A 19,285-nucleotide genomic window follows, 5' to 3' on the forward strand; every position below is an offset into this window, starting at 1 on the left:
GACCACAACAATGTAATTTGATTCAACCCTCATCTCCATGACAACAAACAAGGATTCCTTTCCACCACTCAAATGAATAAAATTGAGGGCCATTCACATACACAGAGCAGAGCAATGCACTATAGAGAATCTGGATCAAAGCACAAGTGCGGTGTATATTTGCACAGATCTGATTGTGATATCTACAGCAAATTGGATAAACAACTTGAAATGACTAAAGTATAATGCCTTGTGCAAGGCACTTACACACCAGTTTAGAAGTTTAAGACACATGCAGTGATGAGATCTGTGTTCAAACTCACAAAGAGTTTAAAGGGATAGTTCACCCAAAAAAATCTGTCATTTACTCACCCTGATGTCATTTCAAACCTGTATGACTTTCTTAATTCCGCAGAACACAAAAATTGATATTTTGAAGAATGTTGTTAACTGGCACCCATTCACTTGCATTGGTTTTGTGTCCATAAAATAGAAGTAAATGGATGCAATTGCTGTTCGGTTACCAAACTTCTTCAAAATATCTTCCTTTGTGTTTTGCGGAAGAAAGAAAGTCGCAGATTTAAAATGACAAGAGGGTGAGTAATTGATGACTGATTTTTTTTAATATTAAGGTGAACTATCACTTTAAAGAGATCGATCCAGACACTTTAAACACTGATCTTGGAACTACTGGTTATATTATCATAGTCTATTTGGACAATATTTGGTTTAGCATTTAACTGTTTAGTGCAGCTAAACACATCAAATAGTCTATACAAATGAGGGAATACCACAGTGAGTTACATAATAGAATTACCACTGAATTGCAGGTCATGTAATGTTTTACAACATCTGTTTAGCTACTAAATAATAGAGTCATACTAGAATAGGAAATGCCGCTTGTCAGTCACAATGATATTACAGGAGACGTGACAATTCCCTTGTTTTTATAAAGGTATGTATAATGCACATTGATATTGACAGCACTGCCTGGGGTGTTCACTTTATAAATGGCCCTGTTTCTTCTCTACTTTGCCACAGAGAACTTGTATTGACTAACCGGTTCCCTCACCAAAGAATCAATGTGCATTGAGAGGCTCTTGCTCATTTTATCTTGAAAAGAACATTGAACTGTGTGCATTCTAAAATGTATTCTAAAAGTTCTTTACAGCAATGCCATAGATAGAATAACGAATTTTACTTCCCGAAAGACAATTCCCATGGCTCAGTGGTTAGAGCGTGGCGCTGGTGACGCAAAGATCGTGGAGATCTTAGGAGATCACGCACAGTCAGAAGTATTTGAATATTGCAATATAAGTTTGCCATGACCGTAAATGTAAATTTAACTGTAAGTCCTAAAAGACTGTCCTTCAAAAAAACATGTATCTTATATTGAGTATTTGTAACATTTACCACTACAGAAAACTTTTGTGCAATTAAAAAGGTTATTTTGAGGGTTATTTATAGAACCAAACAGTCAAATATGGTTCTAATAGCCAACCTTTTTGCTGACTGATATTCATTTGTCATTTACATTTACCTTTTGCTGCTTTCTTAACACTATATTTGGTTGAGGAACAACATGGTTTGCTCTTCAGCTAAACAGTGATTGCTACTCCAGGAGCTCGAACCTACAACCACAAGCTGAGATATTTAACCTACCAAGCATACAGTGGTCGGTGGCGCATTTGCCAGCGCAAATTGCCGATGAAGAAGAAAAATCATCCTCTGATATGGACTCACATATGTTCACTGTTTTAATCCAGTGGTTTAATGTTTGAATGGCCGCACATTAAAGACGCAAACAAAACTGTAGCAATGCTCAGAAATTGTGCAACAACTAGTCTCGCGCAATAAAATATGTTCCTAACATAAATAGGCTACGAATCTTTTCTTGTCTAGTAGTGATAACTGGTACATGATTTGAATGGCAAATATCCTCGATATGCTAAAATACAAAAAAAATGCAAATATATATAACAAAATAGCCTACTTAAACAAGTTAACGAATTTGTATGTGAATTGCCTTGCCAAAGAGGCGTCTATGAGCAACGTAACTATATATTTAGGATAACAGTGTTAAACATAGAAAGGAATCCACTATCTCCTTGTGGTAACAACCATGAATAAAAATAATATGCTTACCAGCATCAGATGCACGGAGCGCAGCTACAAGTGCTCTGAGCTCCATCGCCGCAATAACGCACAGGAACGCAGAGTTTATCCTCACTGTCCCTCACGTTTACCGGCGACTGGGTGTAGTTTTTCCATTCTGTAAATGTGTTTCTGTTAAGCTATGATGAGTAAGTACATATGTCTCTCTCTCTCTCTCTCTCTCTCTCTCTCTCTCTCTCTGTGACACTGCACTATGGGTTAAGGCAGCTTAACGAGAGTGATGCGGCTGCTGAACACAATGCCCAGTCTCAAACTGAGTACGACAGGTTAGATCACCAGAGGGGGTTCGAGAGTATGTGTCTCGGTAATTAAGGAATATAAATTATTAAACGTGTCACATTGTATATCTAATATAAGTGATGGTAGTGCCAGCAGCCCGTTTATGGTCATTATTCAGAGGGGTATCTAATCTGGAACTAATCTATTAGTTTGGGGAAGTGGGTGTAATGGCGCGTGAAATTTCATCCACAATTTAGACTAAATGTATGGTTTATTTAATGGTTTTCATTGAAGCGAAAGTTACAAGAGTTACGGTTACAATATTCGATCAGTCTTGTGCCTGAATTATTGCTATGATTTTTTATATGTGTCAATGTGTCAAAACAGCCTAAATTGTCAGTGCTGGGTCAGTTTAAGCATTGATTCTTTTGTACTAACCTTTTTTTCATACATATTTTTTAATAATTTAATATAATAAAAAGTGTGCTTTCCTTAGTTATATTTCGTTTTTAAGGTCTTGGACTCTGGATCTTCGCGTTTTAACTTCTTAAATAAAAAAATATTGCATAAACACCACTTTTGTATATTGTCGGCTACTTTTCTCTGTTGATATCTAATGTCAAGCGAAAGTGTGATGAAAATGCGCTATATTTTAAATTGTATTTATTATTTGAGAGACATAAACTATTCTTCTGATATCGATTGAATTTCTCTTACATTTAGTCGCGATTGCTCAGCTCTGTTATTTTTATCGTGTTGCTGTTCTGTAAGTGAACACTAGAGGTCAACCACAGCCATGAAAAAAATAACTTGACGTGCTCCACCGAAGTCTCGCGAGTGTTTGAATTTGTGCGACGCGAACTTCCGGGAACAGTTGTTTGGATAATGGCGGACCGTCAAATTTAGCCAACGGTCTTCTTAACTTATCATTTAAGCCGGGAAACGGACACCAAAAGGCGGGTAGTGGGCACCGTATACTTTTAGGTAAGTGTTAACCAGTTACATTCAGATCCGAATGTTGAACATTGGACAACTGGAACCTAGAGAACCCGAAAGTCAGTTTGTTAGCGAGCTTTAATATTTTAGCCGGTTAGCAGCAACGGTTAGCAGTAAGTTTCCTCAAACAGTTTACAAAGATGCTCCGATATGACACTTTTCTTAGTATGAAAGTGATTTAAAGTGAATGGTTTTTGGTTTAGGCAGTTGTTTAAACGGTTGGTAGGTAACGTTAGGTTGTTGGTTCACTTCGGTAACGCTAGCTGTTAGATTTCATCACAGTAATGTATTATTTTATGTAACTAAAAAGTTAGTCACACTAGCGTAATTGAAATCGTTTTGCATTTCCAATATTGACGTTGATGATGTTATAAAGTGTTATTAATGGCGGCCGTATTCGATGTCTGTCTTTTGCTTAGTTGTCTGTCTTGTTTTGTGGTCTTAAAAAAGAGAATCTCATTTAGTTTAGATCAGATTGCACTTTATTTGTTTTGTTCTTTTCTGGTAGCGTTATGTCTTGTAAGCAAGGAAGTCTCCACTGGGGATTTAAACTCAGTTGATGCAGCAAATTGCAAATCTGGCGTCAGTTCAGAAAGAAGCTCAGGGCTAGTTATTGGGAGCACAATCAACTGGCATAATTAGCTTTATTGATCCTGATATCGGTTTTGACCGAAACTACAGTTGTAAATGTGATATACTTTATACTCGACTGTATTTGTATAATGATTAACTGATTATTATAGGTTGAGTTTTTACTGTCTTCAATTTCTCCCTGGTCTCATTCCAGGTTTAGTGTTGTTCAGAATCTCCAGGTGACCGATGTGTCCAGCAGTCTGGAATAAAAAGAGCACTCATGTATCTCTGAATAAAGCTGCTGGAAGGTCAGTCGCTCATCATTTTATCTCATGTGTTGTCTTTTAAAATGTCCGCTTGCCATTCCAAAACACATTATTGACAGTTTTGTACTGTGATTTTTTTTTAAACATATATCATGGATGTTTTAGTGGTAAAACTGAATTGGGAAAGAATGTTAATATCTGGTTGAATTTAGCTCGAAGTGTGGTTTAGACTAGAGAGAGTGTGTGTTAATGATGCTTACTCTTTTAGGTGTTTTCAGTGGCAGATATTCATGGCAGAAAGCTTTGATACTTTCACTTCTTTCAACTCATTCATTTACTTATTTTGAAGTGATACTTAAAAACAATATTGCCAGTTCAAAGTAAAATGTCAAAGAGATGTTTATTTTGTTATTTTATATGTTAATATACTTCATGGACAGGTGGACTCATTATTCTTAAAATGATAAGAGCCCGTAGCAACCTCCCACACATTCTCATCTGATTATGTTTGTAGAATTGGAAAAAGGGGTTTAGCATTTAGGTGCTTTTAGGTTTCCAGATGACAGTTTGTGATGCTTGTGATAGAAAAAAAAAATTCAGCACTCCAACCATAAGGATCTTTATTTGTTTTGAGTTGAGCAATACTGAAGACGTTTCATGATTTCTTGGCTAATTTTCAAGACAACTCATAACAATTCTGCTGACTTGCATGTTAACATGGTAAATCTGAGAGTATAGTAGTATTCAAAAGGGATTGTTGGGCATTTTCAGATTAGCTAAAATATGTAATAATAAACATACAAGGATGTGTGTATGTAACAGAAGAAATCTGCAGATCTTTCTGCCACAGGTTCAGCGTGCCAGTTGTTATGAATAAACCATTGTGGTATGTGTGAGATGCGAAACATGACTTTCTTTACCTCAGACTTAGTCATGTCTTTTGTTAGACAATGAACTAGAGCCATGTCATAAAGGGTAACACAAAACCTTTGTAGTCAGTAATGTTGTTGTTGTCCTCATTCTAGATTAATGTTTCTGCTTTACCTCATTCAGCGCTGCTAGAATAGTAGTCGTACCTGTTTAAGGAACTTTTCACCTCTCCTTTCCAGCACAGAACGAAAATTGACTCGCAATTAAATAAACATGCAAGCCTCAGAGGTATGGCTTTAGCCATTAATTATTATTACATTATAATTTATGATGGCTCATAGGGAGTGATTTCAGTTTCCCCTTGGAATGCTTGGTGCAGTTGTCAACGTTACTGTCTGCAGAAAATGCGTTATTTACCCTAGAATAGGGCATTGAATTTAGTTTATATCACGCTCTGGAGATCTACAAGGACAGGGACACAATGTTATAATGGTAGGGCTTGAAAGAAGACGGGTCATCGGAACATCTCGAAAAGCTCTGTGACCGTCACATGCCTGGGCTGCAGGGGATTCAACAGATACATGCCACGGCTTGAACACTGGTTTTGGAGAAACACTGTGACTAAGTTTAAATTCTTTGACCTCCATTTATTAAGTATTATTAAATAGGATTATCAAACTTTAATAAACAAGAACAGTTTCTTTTTTCCTAATTTAAAGCCTCCTTCAAAATCACAGAATAAGATGATAGATGTTAATGGAAAAGGTGCATGTTTCAGTACCGCTTGAGGTAAAAGCGCAAGCAACAGCCATTGCTAAAGGAAACAATGTCTGACAGCAGATGGTGACGAGATAATTGGCTCTCTTACGTGGTCCGTTTTCTTCCTCTTAGGTTGGCATAGCGATGTGGAGTCGCTTGCAAAGTGAGGCTGGGCCGGCAGCCGGCGTCTCCTCCCAGTCTGTCCTTGCTGGGCCAGACAACAGGAGAGGTTGGTCCAACTCCACGCATATACTTACTTAAAAGATCAACATGAGGGCCTTATGTAAGCCATGTGGACACTTGCTTATGTTAATGTTTGTCTCTCAACAGAGATATCACATGCCTGGAATAGTCTAAACCAGACCAAGGCAGCAGTGAGTATTACCTGTTTTTCAGGTTCTGTGCAATTTATAACTTGGGATATCAAAATGGTCAAATTGAATTAGAGATTCAAACTTTTTAGGTCTGAGATTCACCATGTAGGTTTGTTGTATGTGTAGCAATAATCCCATGAGTGCGTTGTTAATTTTGGTCTTGTCTTAGTTACGTCACATTGAGAACCGTCTGGAGGCAGCACCAGGTACAGGAGTGCTTCTGGATTCGGTGCTGGAAACAAAAAAATCATCTGTTAGTGGCAGACGGAAAATAAGACGCAGAGGTGAGGCAGACATATGCTCTTTATTCTCTGGTGGTTTGACTGTTTATTGCTTCGCGTTCCATAGCTAGGTGTTTGTAATGTTAAAGGTATAGTTCACCTAAAAATGAAAATTCTGTTATCATTTACACAAGAACATTTTTACAGGTTTTGAATAATCTGAGGGCGAGTAAATTCTGATAGAATTTTTGGGTGAACTGTCCCTTTAATGTAACATATAACATGAATCAGGCCAATGTTATGAACCATGTGTTAATTTAAATATTTTAGAATAAATCATTCTTAGGTTTGGTTATTATTTAAATATTTTCACACCTTCTGTTATGCTCCTAGATGGTGTTTTTAATCCACGATTATACATTTTACTTGTGCCAGTAGTAGTTACACAACACAAAAGCTTTGTGTAAGGATGTATCATCATGGATTGAAATGAAAGCTTGGCAATTTTACTGCTTTATCAGTTTAATGAATGTTTTGACAACATTTTAATAGTTAAAAGTAATAAACAATAGTTTATTTGTGTTTTGTTTATAGTTTAATACGATATAAATATGTTCATATATCAATATCATTTTCATGTCAATCAAAAGATTAGGATCTGACAGGATTTTCTGTTAGTATTCAATAAGCATGCTTAACATTTTCTAAGCATTCTTTGCAATGCTTGCACAAAATACTGCAAAATTAACCTTTAAACCTCTAGGTCAGGGGTTTTCTTTTTGACTCCAAGGCTCCCCATTGTATTCAACAAAAATTCCCCTCAACATTTCTACATAATTTTTTTTAGAACATGTTTATTCATTATTAAAATAGCCAAGTTATAAATTATATAGTTTCAATAAATAGTTTTTTTAATGTAATTCAGTGCTCTAAATGAGGCCCCCTTGGTAGTCAGCTTGGGCCCCCTTATGGGCCAAGGCCCCCCTATTGAGAATCACAGCTCAAAGTGTTAAAGCGACACAGTAGAACTTTTGCTGATGGCTCCCTCATGTGGTTCATGAGAGCAATTGTCTCTTACAAGTGTCGTAAATAATGTCGCTGTATAAGCTTCCCATGGGGAGCACAATACACGTGAATTTGTTGACTAAGTTGATGAAACCGGTGAATGCAGAAGTGTAGTTTTTGCCCTCATATATGCATAAGTTCTGCAGAGATGTTAAAGTTTCAGTACAATTCATGTATCTACTACAGATGGGCATCATATGGAGGAAAGTGGGTCCAAGTCCAGAACCCGGAGTCGTCGTAGTCCAGACAAAAGTTCCCGCAGTCCCCTAAGGAACAGCACTCTGGACAACAACACCATGAGGCCCAGCGCTGTGGAGTTCAGAGAACCACTCGCTTCATACAGGTAAAAGTCACAAAATGATTAATGTGTTAATTGTAAAAGAATTTCAAAGAGAAGAGGCTTTTCTGTAACACTAGTTCATTATTTGCGTATATGATTACAGCATGAGATTATATTCAAAATGTGCTCAAGTTGAAGGAACTAGCGGTCATAACAGGCTATGGACAATGCAGGCGTAAATGAATTCAGGCTTTGTAGCATTAGATTAGTTTGCTATTTATCGCTGTTAAACAAACCGAGCTAGACATTTGAACAAGGAACCAACACTTCTGCTTCTGTTGTTCACACATGCAGCATATATGTAGTTGAAGCTTCCTCCTTCAGTCCTGCTTTAACTGTTTTCATTTTCTGTTGTAATTTGGATCGTTGTATAGATTTCCTCATAGAAATAGGACTATTCAGTGTAAGCTCTTTTTGTCTTGTTTTCATAGGGAAGCATCTCCACTGCCAGTGTCACAGACCCACTCTGAACCAGACGCCCTGTTGTTACCAACGGAGATGGGCGTCTCTCACCCAGATCTTTCTTTAAGCCAACTGATTTGTCAGCAGGACACCAGAGACATGCAGAATGCAGAGCTGGACAGCACACGCTCCTCAGCAGTAGACAGCACATCTGTACGCTACCTCAACGATCTGTCTGCTCTCAGTGCTATTCATGAGCCAGATCCACCCACGTCATTGTCAGAGGTTAAGCCCAGAACACACTTACAGGGTGAGACATCTTGTGCTTCCTCAGCGTCCAGCCCGGGCTCTGTCTCACAGCGGTTGGAGAGCCTCCGACGGTGGCTACCTAATGAACAACTTAATGAAAAAATCTGCAGACATATGGGACATTTGGAAGAAACGTCAAATAGGAATAACCTGCGGGGGTATCTAGAGCAGCCTGTGGGAATTGGGGCAGCGGGACACACTACTGTACCCACTGTAAAAGTTCGTAAAGTGGCCCGAGCTCCTCCGGCACCCATTTATAAAGGTGAGCTTGCCAGAATGGAATGTTGACCCCATTAGGGATGGGAGGATCATTTTTATTATATGTGAAGATCTTGGCTAGTAACTGTAAGGTGGGAGGTAGTCAACTGAGATACCCCAAAAGGGACACAGAGGTATCGTCGTTGTGTCTCTTAGCAAGTCACTTAACCTCAGGCTCTTTATGTGGTAAATGTACTTTAAGATACGTAAGATAAAAGCATGTGGTAAATGTTTAATGAGGATGTTGACTGAGAGGAAGCCCACTGAGAGTTTGTTCCTGTCGTTTAGGATTTAACACCAGTGAGACGAAGATTCGCACACCTAATGGGAAAGTGTGGGCAGAAGAGGACATCCAGAGCTTTAGCCGGGAAATATACAAAGACCTTACACAACGTCTCACAGGTAGGCATACACATGTTCACGTTGCTATGTTTTTAGTGTTTACAGCTAGTTGGCTCTCTTTTTTTAAGGAATAGTTCACACAAAAATGACAATTCTGACATCATTTACTCACCCTGAAATTGTTCCAGAACTGTATTAAGATGTTTGAGGAATGTTGGAAACTAAACGGTTCCGGGGCAGTTTTAGGACAGATTTTCATTTTTGGCTAAACTTTTCCTCTAAGACAGTAATGTCATGATTAACGGGGAATATCAGCCTCTTTATTTCTTATTGCACATGTTTTTAAATCTGGTTATGTGTTACAGTGGAATTAAAGGGTTTATTCAATATTTATTAATGCTACTGCTTAAATGTGTTTTGATGCTCACTCCAAGCCTTCTGTTGAGTCTGTAAGCATGAGAACAGTTTGTACAGTAACTGGTGGACCATCATACTTGCAATCCAAAGGTTGTGGCTTTGATTTTGAGAGAGAATACGTTTTGGTAAAATACATAAACCTTAAAAGCACTTAAGTTTCTTTGGGTAAAAGTGTAAATGTAGGTGAAAAAATATGCGAAATTTAAGGCAGTGGTACTAATTGACAACACACTAAATTATGTATGGAACAAAACATTTTCAAAACAATTCTTGAAACACTGACTTGTATGCTTAGGGGTACTGGCACAGCCATTGTTTTGAGTTATCATGTCAGACCTTACTATTCTTTGAGGTTTTCATCATGGTTATTTGAAGGCATTACATCAATTCCTGTAAATATGATTTTTAATATGACCTCTTTTGTTCTTCTTCCCGTATCTTCGCAGCAGACAGCACAAAACCAAAGCAGAGATCTGCAGAGCTAGAGAGGACAAAAGAGAAAAAAACATCCAAACCTGTCAGGAAAGTGCACAGGTCTTCTTCAGCACCAGACTCGAACGCTAAACCAGGTCTGAGTTCTCCTTCACTCTCCTGCTGTCCTTCACATCCTGTCTCTAATACAGACAGCTATAACTAATTTAAACAAATGATATTCAAATGAAGCGCTTAGAAGAGTCGATTGTAATTTTTGCTTATGTGACATAGTCATTTGCACTGGGAAACGTGCATAAGCTTCACTAAACACACACACGTGCCTTAAAGCCGTGGCAGTGCACGTAACCCTGCATGAGCCTTTCTTGGCCGGCCAGCCTCGAAGCGCTCCATAAAACTCTCGTTTTTGCTTCTGTCCGCGAGCACAGGCTAAGTCTCTTATCCCAGCAGAATTTCCAGAATGTCTAGCATGCAGATTAACGGGATGGTTGCAGCAACACGCTAATGCAGGAATGCTTCATGTGTCACGGCTCAAACTGCCGTGGCCTCGTTGACAGCTAGAAAGATGTCAATGTACGAACTTGAAAGCAATAGGACAGAAGTGAAATCTGATCTCCCCATCACCACACATTTTCTTCAGAAGTTCTCAGAAGTGGCTCTCTCTTTTTAGCCCAATAAACAAGGTCTGAAACATACTGTGTATTTGCGTTGCTACACAAGCTTAATTGTTTGTATTAGTGTTTTTTGATCAATTGTTGTTGAGTGTTTCTGTAAGTTAATTGGTGGAGTATTGTGTGACTCAATTCCCAAGGAACAAGCACTTATAGAATATAGCTTCAGTGATTTAATGTCAAATGCTACAGGTATACCACGCAGTTTCTGCCAATCTCATTTTAAACTTGAGTACCTGTACAGTAGTATTGCACATCTTGTATTTTCAAAAAGTATTTAGTTTTATCAAATTTATAAAAGATAGATACAGCTGTACGATTATTTCCGCAAAAAGACGAGCTGCTGGTGCCAGACAGGGGGACAGAACTACAGCACAAGCACACAATACATCATTGCATTAATCCCTTTGTGTTTTTTAGATCATGCACGTACACGCCGATTGCCAACAAAACACAGACATATGACTTAGTTTGACTTACCGCGTGCAGTTCCTGTCGGGCATGTTTTATCACTGGTACGGTGCCATCTATCAGTTTCAATAGATTTCCAAATGCAGCGTTATATCCACCGCTTACATAACATCCATCACTGAAATGCCGTGAACAAACAAACACACAACTTCTCTCACTATCGCATAGGGTTGTGTACCGAAATGTACGCATATATCCGATATGTAACTGGACCGAATCAAAACGCAGATTTCGGTTCCTCAATTAGGTGCCACTTAAATGCTGACTCAGCCATTGATTGAGACATTTGCCCTCATGTGAACATATGTCGGAAAGCTCTAAAAATACAAATCCAACACATCTTATGTGATGGTTAAACGCATCGCAAATGATCTCTGATCCACACTGATCTCGCGCACTCCGAGGTTCTACGCACGAGTATAACTAAGCCTTAATGCATTTGATAAGCAAACACAGCAATGAAAGTGCTAAACCTTATTGCACCGGTCAGTCTGATCTCTAGATATTAGGCTGTCAAGCTTTTTACTCTGAATACATGTTTAGGCATATAATTGTACTTATTCATTATACTTTCTGTCTGTGTAAGCCTAGAAGGCTCGTGTAAATGATATCAACGTATTTTCTGCCCATATTTCACACAACTATGGTGTATTTTGTTGTAGCTGGAGGATAAACACGTTAAACAGTAAACACTATTTCTACTAATGTTAGTATCCATGCTCATTTTAAATTAACTTAAAACTTTTAATCGAATATATTGATCTTAAATGTCATACTCCAGTTTTGTGGCTCTTTTTTCAAAAGTATCGATTTAGGCACCGGTACTGTTTGAAAACTATCCATTTGGCACCGGTATCAAGAAAAAAAACGGTACCCAACCCTAGCTAAGTATTAGAAGCCAGCACGTTTAACAGTGTAAAGAAGTCAGAATGCATGAAATACCATGTTACCCAATCTTTAAATTTATCATGTAAATATCATGGCAGAGCACAATTTTTCTTAATAATTTTGACGAACAATTATATAACCTCTACAACAAATATTTTAAACTTTACGACAAATATTTAATTACGGCCACAATAACATGTTAAATATGTACATTGATACATGCAGCACATTGGCTAAATTTTGCTGTAAAGTTCTCCAAGCACTTCGTTTCTATCTGAAGGATGTTAGCTTTAACAAGAGTTTTGGTGTCAAATCTGATTAAGAGCACCCACTTTGTCGGTCATTATGAGTTACTTTTGTCATAGTTTCCACTCTGCTTTCATCCCTCTTGTTGAAATCTAAATTAAATCTGGGAGCAACTGTATTCTCAAGGCATCTGTAATCCGTCTCCATAGCGATCAGCACGTCAGCATGGCGAGATGGGCAGAAGCTAGTGAAGATGATGCTTGGGCCTGCGCCACGGATACCCAGCGAGCCTCGGGCACAGTCCACAGAGAGACAGACGAGAACAGGTGAGTGGAGAGATATGTGCCAGGCTCCACACAATTACCATGGCGACAGTTCAGCACTCCTAATAGCCTAATAGCAAACAAAACACTAATGCGCTCATTAAATAACTGTGTTCAGTCAGCCCTCATGTTTTTGGCTTCTTCGAATTAATGCCAGTTATTGAATATCGCATGTGTTGCATGTTGCTCCAGTCTAGTGTTACGGCTGCCCAAGTGTCAGTTCTATTAATAAATAAAGATTTAGAAAGCCTCTGTACATTGGTAAACGTTGCACCTCAGTGACCGTAATGAATAGGTTTCGGCTGGGTCGTTCTGACTCTGTGCACAATGCGAGCCAGCCTGATTTCTTCCCCAGTCGGGCTGTTTTCCTCACACGCAGGGCTCAGCATTATACTGTTACTCCAATGCTGATTTATTGGACTGGAGAGACGGAAATGCTCGATGCTGTATTGATTTAAACATTATATGCAAGCAACCGCTGAGAGAGATGTTTTTTCCAGTCCAGATGTATAAATAGATGCCCTATAACACAAATGCTCTGTGTGTTGATGACCGTGTTGACTTGGATTATTGTCGTTTTTTTCCTGCAGAACATAAAGGGGCGCTTTTCCTATTATTGGGTGGGGTAGGAATTTTTCAATCTCTAATTGGTCTGCAAAATCAAGTGGGCGATTCCCAGTTCCTTTCTTTCATTGGATGGCTAAAATCGCCTTTAATTTAAAAATAACCCTGTACTTCTGAAATCTTAGCCTGTAGCAGAGCCAGTCAAAGAAAGTTTAACAAAAAAATAAGGTGGCACATTGTAATGGGGTGTAAGGTGATAACAAAACATATGTAGTCTAGAACTTTTGGACTCCGTTTTTTTCTTTGATTATTTTCTCTTATCTTTCTCCACCATATTCTATCTATTCCTCTATCCTAGACCCTGCCCTTCGGTCCGCCTCTGATACTCGTCTGGAGCGGGGTCGACGTTCAAGACCCAACAGCACAGAAAAACCTTGCAATCAAGAACTTCCCATGGAGCCGGCTGGGCTCTCCAGATCAGCAGGGGGAGCTAGAGGAATGTCTCCCAGTACTGACCTGCTCTCCGCTGACATCCGTAGCATTCTAGATGACCTGCAGTTAGGAGATGGAAGCAGCAGGACGGTGGAGCCCAGGGTACGTTCCTCAACTCGGGTGTCCCGCAGTACCAGTCCTGCCAAGACGGCCAAGAGGGCAGAACAGCTTGAGCAGCCAGTGCAGAAGAAGCGGCACTATGACGCAGAGGCAGTGCGCATGTACATCACTCAGAAACAGGAAGAGCGTAAAAAGCGGCAAGCGGAGGAGAGGAAAGCTCAGAGGGAGGAGGAAGAGAAGAGGAATAAAAGGTTACAAGAGCTCTATAGGAGACAAAGAGCAGGGGCCGTAAGGGGCCCAGTTGCACCTGCAGGGCCAATAAAGAAACGGCTTCATGAAACCTACACTAAACTACTGCTGGAACAGACTCAGCTCGTGGAAGAGATCAACGCTGCTGCTGCTGCAGCTGAGGCTGCTGCTGTGACAGAAATCACACCGAGGGTAGGCTGGCATTTATCATTCCCTCCCTATCATTTATCAACTCCCTGGTGTCAGAATATTGGGTTTGGTCTCTAAAAAAAGTATTGCTTTTATTGTGTCGTTACAGCATAGACCAGCATATCAGCCGTCTGGAGAATCTGATAAAGAAAACAAAAGACACGATCGACCTCAGAGCACCACCTCCAGCAGCGATCTGTCCCTTCCGGAGCAATACCAGCCCCCGTTCTCTAGGTAAAAACAGACAGAATTGCTTTAAATGATTTTGTTTTCTGTTTCGTTTTCATGTACAGCATAATATTAGCATCATGGTATGACTGAATGAATTTGTTATATGGTTTCTAGGAAGCACCCTTGTTTGTTTACACTGTAGCGTTTTGTTCTTCAAAAGCTTTATCCTTCTGCAAATGATAAAGCGTTTGTGCACAACTTATATGAGATGTAATTTAATTGCGTTAACTAAAGTATTTCTAGCAGTTCTTCAAGAGTAGTTTGGCCAAGTGCTTAGCAGGAATGTTTGTTGCCTGCCCATATTGGTTTCCATGGCCATTTCTTAGTGTGTAAAGTCGGTAGCGTCAACTTGATGTTGAATTCACAATCATTGTGAAGTTTTTGAAGAGCATTCAAATAGACAAAATGAAATCTGATCAGTTTTGGACACCTGAAGCTCCTAGTGGTGAATTCTTTTGTCAAGATTTTTAGAAGTATATGGTCCTTGAAAATGCTTATTAAATTCATTATATGGCTCTATTGTCTTTATTTGGGTGACACATGGTGATTTTTCTTATATTGTAATGGTCTGTTGTCCTGTACATTTCTTTAGGAATGAGTTGGGATTTGCAGGGTCATCCTGGCTTCAGTCTGACCACCGTAATACTCTAATAATGGGCAGCAACTCTTTGGCGCCCCCCTCTGGCCACATCTTTTCTCAGCTCTTGGAACTTGATGCAGACCCTTCAAGACCTGAAAGGGGATCCAGATCTGCACCTCTTGCATTTTCTTCAGACACAGGGCGGAAAATGAGCCGCATCGAGGCCCTCAAGGCCACCGCTGCCTCACTGTCAAGCCGTATAGAGAGTGAGGCACGTAAATTAGCCGGTACCGGAATAAACTACGGTTGTGCCAGAGATATGGGCACAGGTCTTTCGCTCCCAACCGATCACCGCTGGGCGATCCCTGTCAGTCCACCTGTCAGAGAGAATCCAATAGATTCTGGGGATCTGGAGAAGAGGATTCAAAGACTGCTCGCTGGAGGTCAAAGCACCTATGAAGATGCGTTACCAGGTGTGGGCAACCTACACAGCTTCAGGAAGAGGACGTCACAAGGGGACAAACCTCCTCCGAAGGCTGATGCCCAAGAAGTTGCTTTAGACTCAAGTGGAGGTTCTATCAGTGAAGGTCCTCTGCTGAGTGAAGGAAGCATGTCGGAAGATGAGGATGCCCTGCAAGAACTGCCCAGTTCCAGTAACAGAGTGGGAAACACAGGATACAGTGCAGTTCTTCGGAATGGTGACCCAATTTCACACTTCCAGAAAGAGGCAGAGAAGCACCTTCCGTTTAGTCCATCCACTTTGGTACGAGAGAGCAATGGACCGTGGGAAGAACTTGCCAAAGGGAGCCCACATAGTGTTATCAACATTTTCACCAAGAACATGCCCAGTTATGGCAAAAGTAAGAGCTTTTCTGATGTATGTTAAACTGAACCAGTGTATCACTATGTTATAAAAATACAATATGATGTAATATTTCTGTAAAATAGACTTATGTATATTTTGTTATCTTTTTGTAGTGTTTGAAGAGAGGGGAGGGAAGAGTTCACCAGCCGTCCGCTCTGGTGCCAACTCATTGGATGAAATGGCTTATGAGGATGACTTCATTTACTCCCGTGGCAGTAGCCAATCAGCATCCAAGAGAAGTCCTAACAGCCTCAGGTAAAACAGCTTGAATGCCAAGATTTTTTTATCCTTTTGCTTTGTTCAATATGTTTAGATTTGGGCTTAATAGGGATTTTTTAACACACTGACAGACAGTGTTTGCCTTATTCAGAGCAACAAGGTTCCTGCAGTACCTGTAGCTCACATGGTAGAGCATTGCGCTAGCAAAGCAAAGGTCATGGGTTCGATCCCAAGAAACACACATGCTGATAAAAGACATGTATACACTAGATGCAATGTAAGTCGCTTTGGATAAAGCGTCTGCCGAATGCACAAATGAAAATCTAAGATTGCTAGCTCAGAATATAATGCAAGTGACGTTTTTTGCAAGAACCTCAAGGGGGCAGTGTTGCTCAACTGTGCTACAATGTAGTGACCATAAATAGTATGGAGTATACTACACTGTGGTTACATGACCCCACCACATTGCAGAATTTTCATTCATATTATGTACTGGAAGAGTAGTAAAAATAGCCAACATTTTTTGTTTAATACCAAATCAACGCTTGTTACAGTAAAAATTGAGTATTATTGTTATCTGTTAATAAATAATATTAGGCCTATGGATATAAACTCTGGTGCTCTCTCTCTACAGTAATGGCTACGGTCACTTCAGTCCCCTTGATGAGATGCTCAGCGGTAGATCTGCATGTGATAAGAGAGGTGGAGAGAGATCTCACCGTTCACCCAACATCACACCTCTCTCTTCCCCACACTCTGCCAGCTCAGGAAGCAAAAGAGGTCAGATAAACTCATACATGTTAAACGCATCATCTTACCTTTAAAATTACAATGCAGTGTGAAATGATTAGTGTATATTCCTACAGCCTCAGAAAGGAGCCTGCTGGAGGAGCATAGAAACACATTCTCGGCTGTATCTGATATCCCTGCTGAGGGTTTTAACAGGAATGGCTCAAAGAAATCATCCAGTCGCAGCTCTAACAGAAGCATGGATACAGACAGCACACTAGGGGGCGCCTCAGTCCACTCCATCCACAGGTACATCTTTTAAACCCGTAATGATGTTCCGGTACATCAGATGGCCTAGCATGGCACTGATAAACACATACATCGTACAAATTTATATCTTCAGATGGAAAACGCTCTCCTGCAATTTAACATTTAGTTTTAGCTGCCAAATTACTTGTTATAAGTGGTTGTTCAGAATTCCCATTTTCTGTAATGTGAATGAATTTTGGAATATTTTCCCAAATTGTCTGTCGCTTGTGACTTGGTTAGAAATGCAAATTCTGATTTTCTCTTTGCATTCTTGACCTTGTAGGTTGTAGTCCAAAGATTTTAAAGACATCATAAGTTGTAAGACTGTTGTATATAACCTCTCACAGTTATCTTCAAGGATATTTTTGCAGTCATCTTTCATAAACTTTCTGCTAGTCTCCAACTCACAGGTAATGAACTTTATACAGGGAATGTCTTTAAACACGATATCCTGTTTATCATAATAATTAGGTTCCCTGTGAGGAGGAGCCAAAATCAATATTTGTTTTTCTATACGTCTAGTTCGGTCTGCTGTAGGTGAGGCGAGAGGCAGCTTACGCGCACGCACGCACGCACGCACGCACACACACACACTGGCTCTTTTGTTTGGTTAGTTGTTGGTGCAACGGGTCAGGCTCATTGCCAAGAAGATATTTTCCTCCAGTGTGACATTCGAGCCTCCCTGTGGCATTTGTTGAAGTCGTGAGTTAGATTCCCCACATGCCTTCCTGCCTGTTTAGCATTCAGAGAGTCTTAACCTCCACCCTGGTTGGGTTTATACAGCAGCAAAGAGTTTTAACTGGATTCATTTGGGTTTAAGGGTTATTCCCGTCCACAACTTGATCTTCTGACCTATCTGCAGCACAAAATCCTCATTGTTTGAAGGATATTAAATTCTTTCCTCCAGAATATTGTAATGTAAACAACAGCATGTCATATCTGGTTTTGATAAACCCAGTTAACATTTGTTTCTGCATGTTTATTAAAAAGTAAGTGAATAACAAAAATGTTGTTTTGGTCTTTAGTCTTTCCTTTGATGGAAAGAAATCTCCCAGAAGCCCCAGTGTGACACCTGCTGCTGGTTCTCCAGCCGGCTCTGGTTCTTCACGGCTGTCTCGGGGTGATGGTACCCCAATCAAAGGGTCTGCCCATGGTTTAAGCCCTACACACACTGCCCTGCCTAGTTCCTCCTCATCCTCCTCTTCAGTCGTCAGAGCTAAATCCAACCCATCGTCTCACACCCCCAGAGCAGAGCACAGGACTCCAGGTAAATCCAAACTTTCAGATGGATAATCGCAGACACACATCGGTGTTATAAATGCTTCCTGTAACCATAAAATGCTTTATTCCATTTCATCATTTTCTACATCTTGTTTGTACACCTGCTTATATATGTGACATTGGTTGTGAATATCTGGATCAATATCTGGAAGATTTCAGTTCATTCAGATTTTTAACTCCGTGTGCCCAGCCTCAGCAGAGCTGCAGTTTGCTCCTGGGGTCCTGCAGCAGCGACTGTCTGCCGAGCTCTGTTATCTGGAAGCGGTAGAAGAGTCAGTGCGACAGCTCAGTGATGTGGAGAGAGTAAGAGGCGTGTCTCTCGCTCAACAGGAAACGGTTTCACTCGCTCAGATTCTAAAGGTGAGACGGGCTTCCTATCAATACGTACGCTTTTGAAGGTTTTTTACACAGTTTTGTGCTGTACTCATGTTGCATGAGTGTGACCATTTAACCTTTGACTTTTACAGTCCCATCAGCAAAGGCATGAGCATGAGCTGAACCTGCTGAGGATGAAGGCGGAGCAAGAAGCTCTGGAAACACACCGTCAGCTGGAGGAGAGCAGGCAGAGAGCGTCGCGGGTATTTGAAAAAGCATTAGTTTCACACAAGAGATTTTGATACAGGCTCAAGGTGCATTGTTTTGTCACTTTTAAATGCACGCTGCAAATTTGCTGATATGCATGTGTTTGATATCAGGCCCATGCCGAGCTGCAGGAGAGTTTTCTTCAGTCTCAACAGCAGGTGTTAGGAGGCCTCCATGAGTCCACGAACAAGATGATCCATCAGCAGGCACAGGCTACGCGGCATACAGCTGAAACGGCTCGACACATTAAAGAAGTAAGTTAAATGTCTAAACACAATCCTGAGTCTTTTTCTTTGTGCTAATACAACACAACTTGAATTTGATTGATGAGTTTTTACG

At 40.2% G+C, this 19,285-nt stretch overlaps 1 protein-coding gene across 1 annotated transcript in view; it reads left to right on the top strand.

The window, feature by feature from the left end:
• Positions 1-3,229: 3,229 nt before the first annotated feature.
• cep350 (centrosomal protein 350) overlaps positions 3,230-19,285 on the top strand; it is a 31,226-nt gene continuing 15,170 nt past the window's right edge. The window contains 20 exon segments of the mRNA XM_056772550.1: positions 3,230-3,357; positions 4,157-4,250; positions 5,970-6,066; positions 6,168-6,211; positions 6,381-6,495; positions 7,684-7,840; positions 8,269-8,810; positions 9,095-9,208; positions 10,012-10,134; positions 12,483-12,599; positions 13,519-14,153; positions 14,260-14,384; positions 14,974-15,821; positions 15,940-16,081; positions 16,680-16,825; positions 16,912-17,083; positions 18,109-18,350; positions 18,555-18,724; positions 18,832-18,942; positions 19,060-19,200. Coding sequence (XP_056628528.1) covers positions 5,982-6,066; positions 6,168-6,211; positions 6,381-6,495; positions 7,684-7,840; positions 8,269-8,810; positions 9,095-9,208; positions 10,012-10,134; positions 12,483-12,599; positions 13,519-14,153; positions 14,260-14,384; positions 14,974-15,821; positions 15,940-16,081; positions 16,680-16,825; positions 16,912-17,083; positions 18,109-18,350; positions 18,555-18,724; positions 18,832-18,942; positions 19,060-19,200 — 4,029 coding nt within the window. The 5' untranslated portion in view covers positions 3,230-3,357; positions 4,157-4,250; positions 5,970-5,981.

The sequence above is a fragment of the Triplophysa dalaica genome, chromosome 18, assembly GCF_015846415.1.
Source record: "Triplophysa dalaica isolate WHDGS20190420 chromosome 18, ASM1584641v1, whole genome shotgun sequence".
NCBI classification, from domain to species: Eukaryota; Metazoa; Chordata; class Actinopteri; order Cypriniformes; family Nemacheilidae; genus Triplophysa; species Triplophysa dalaica.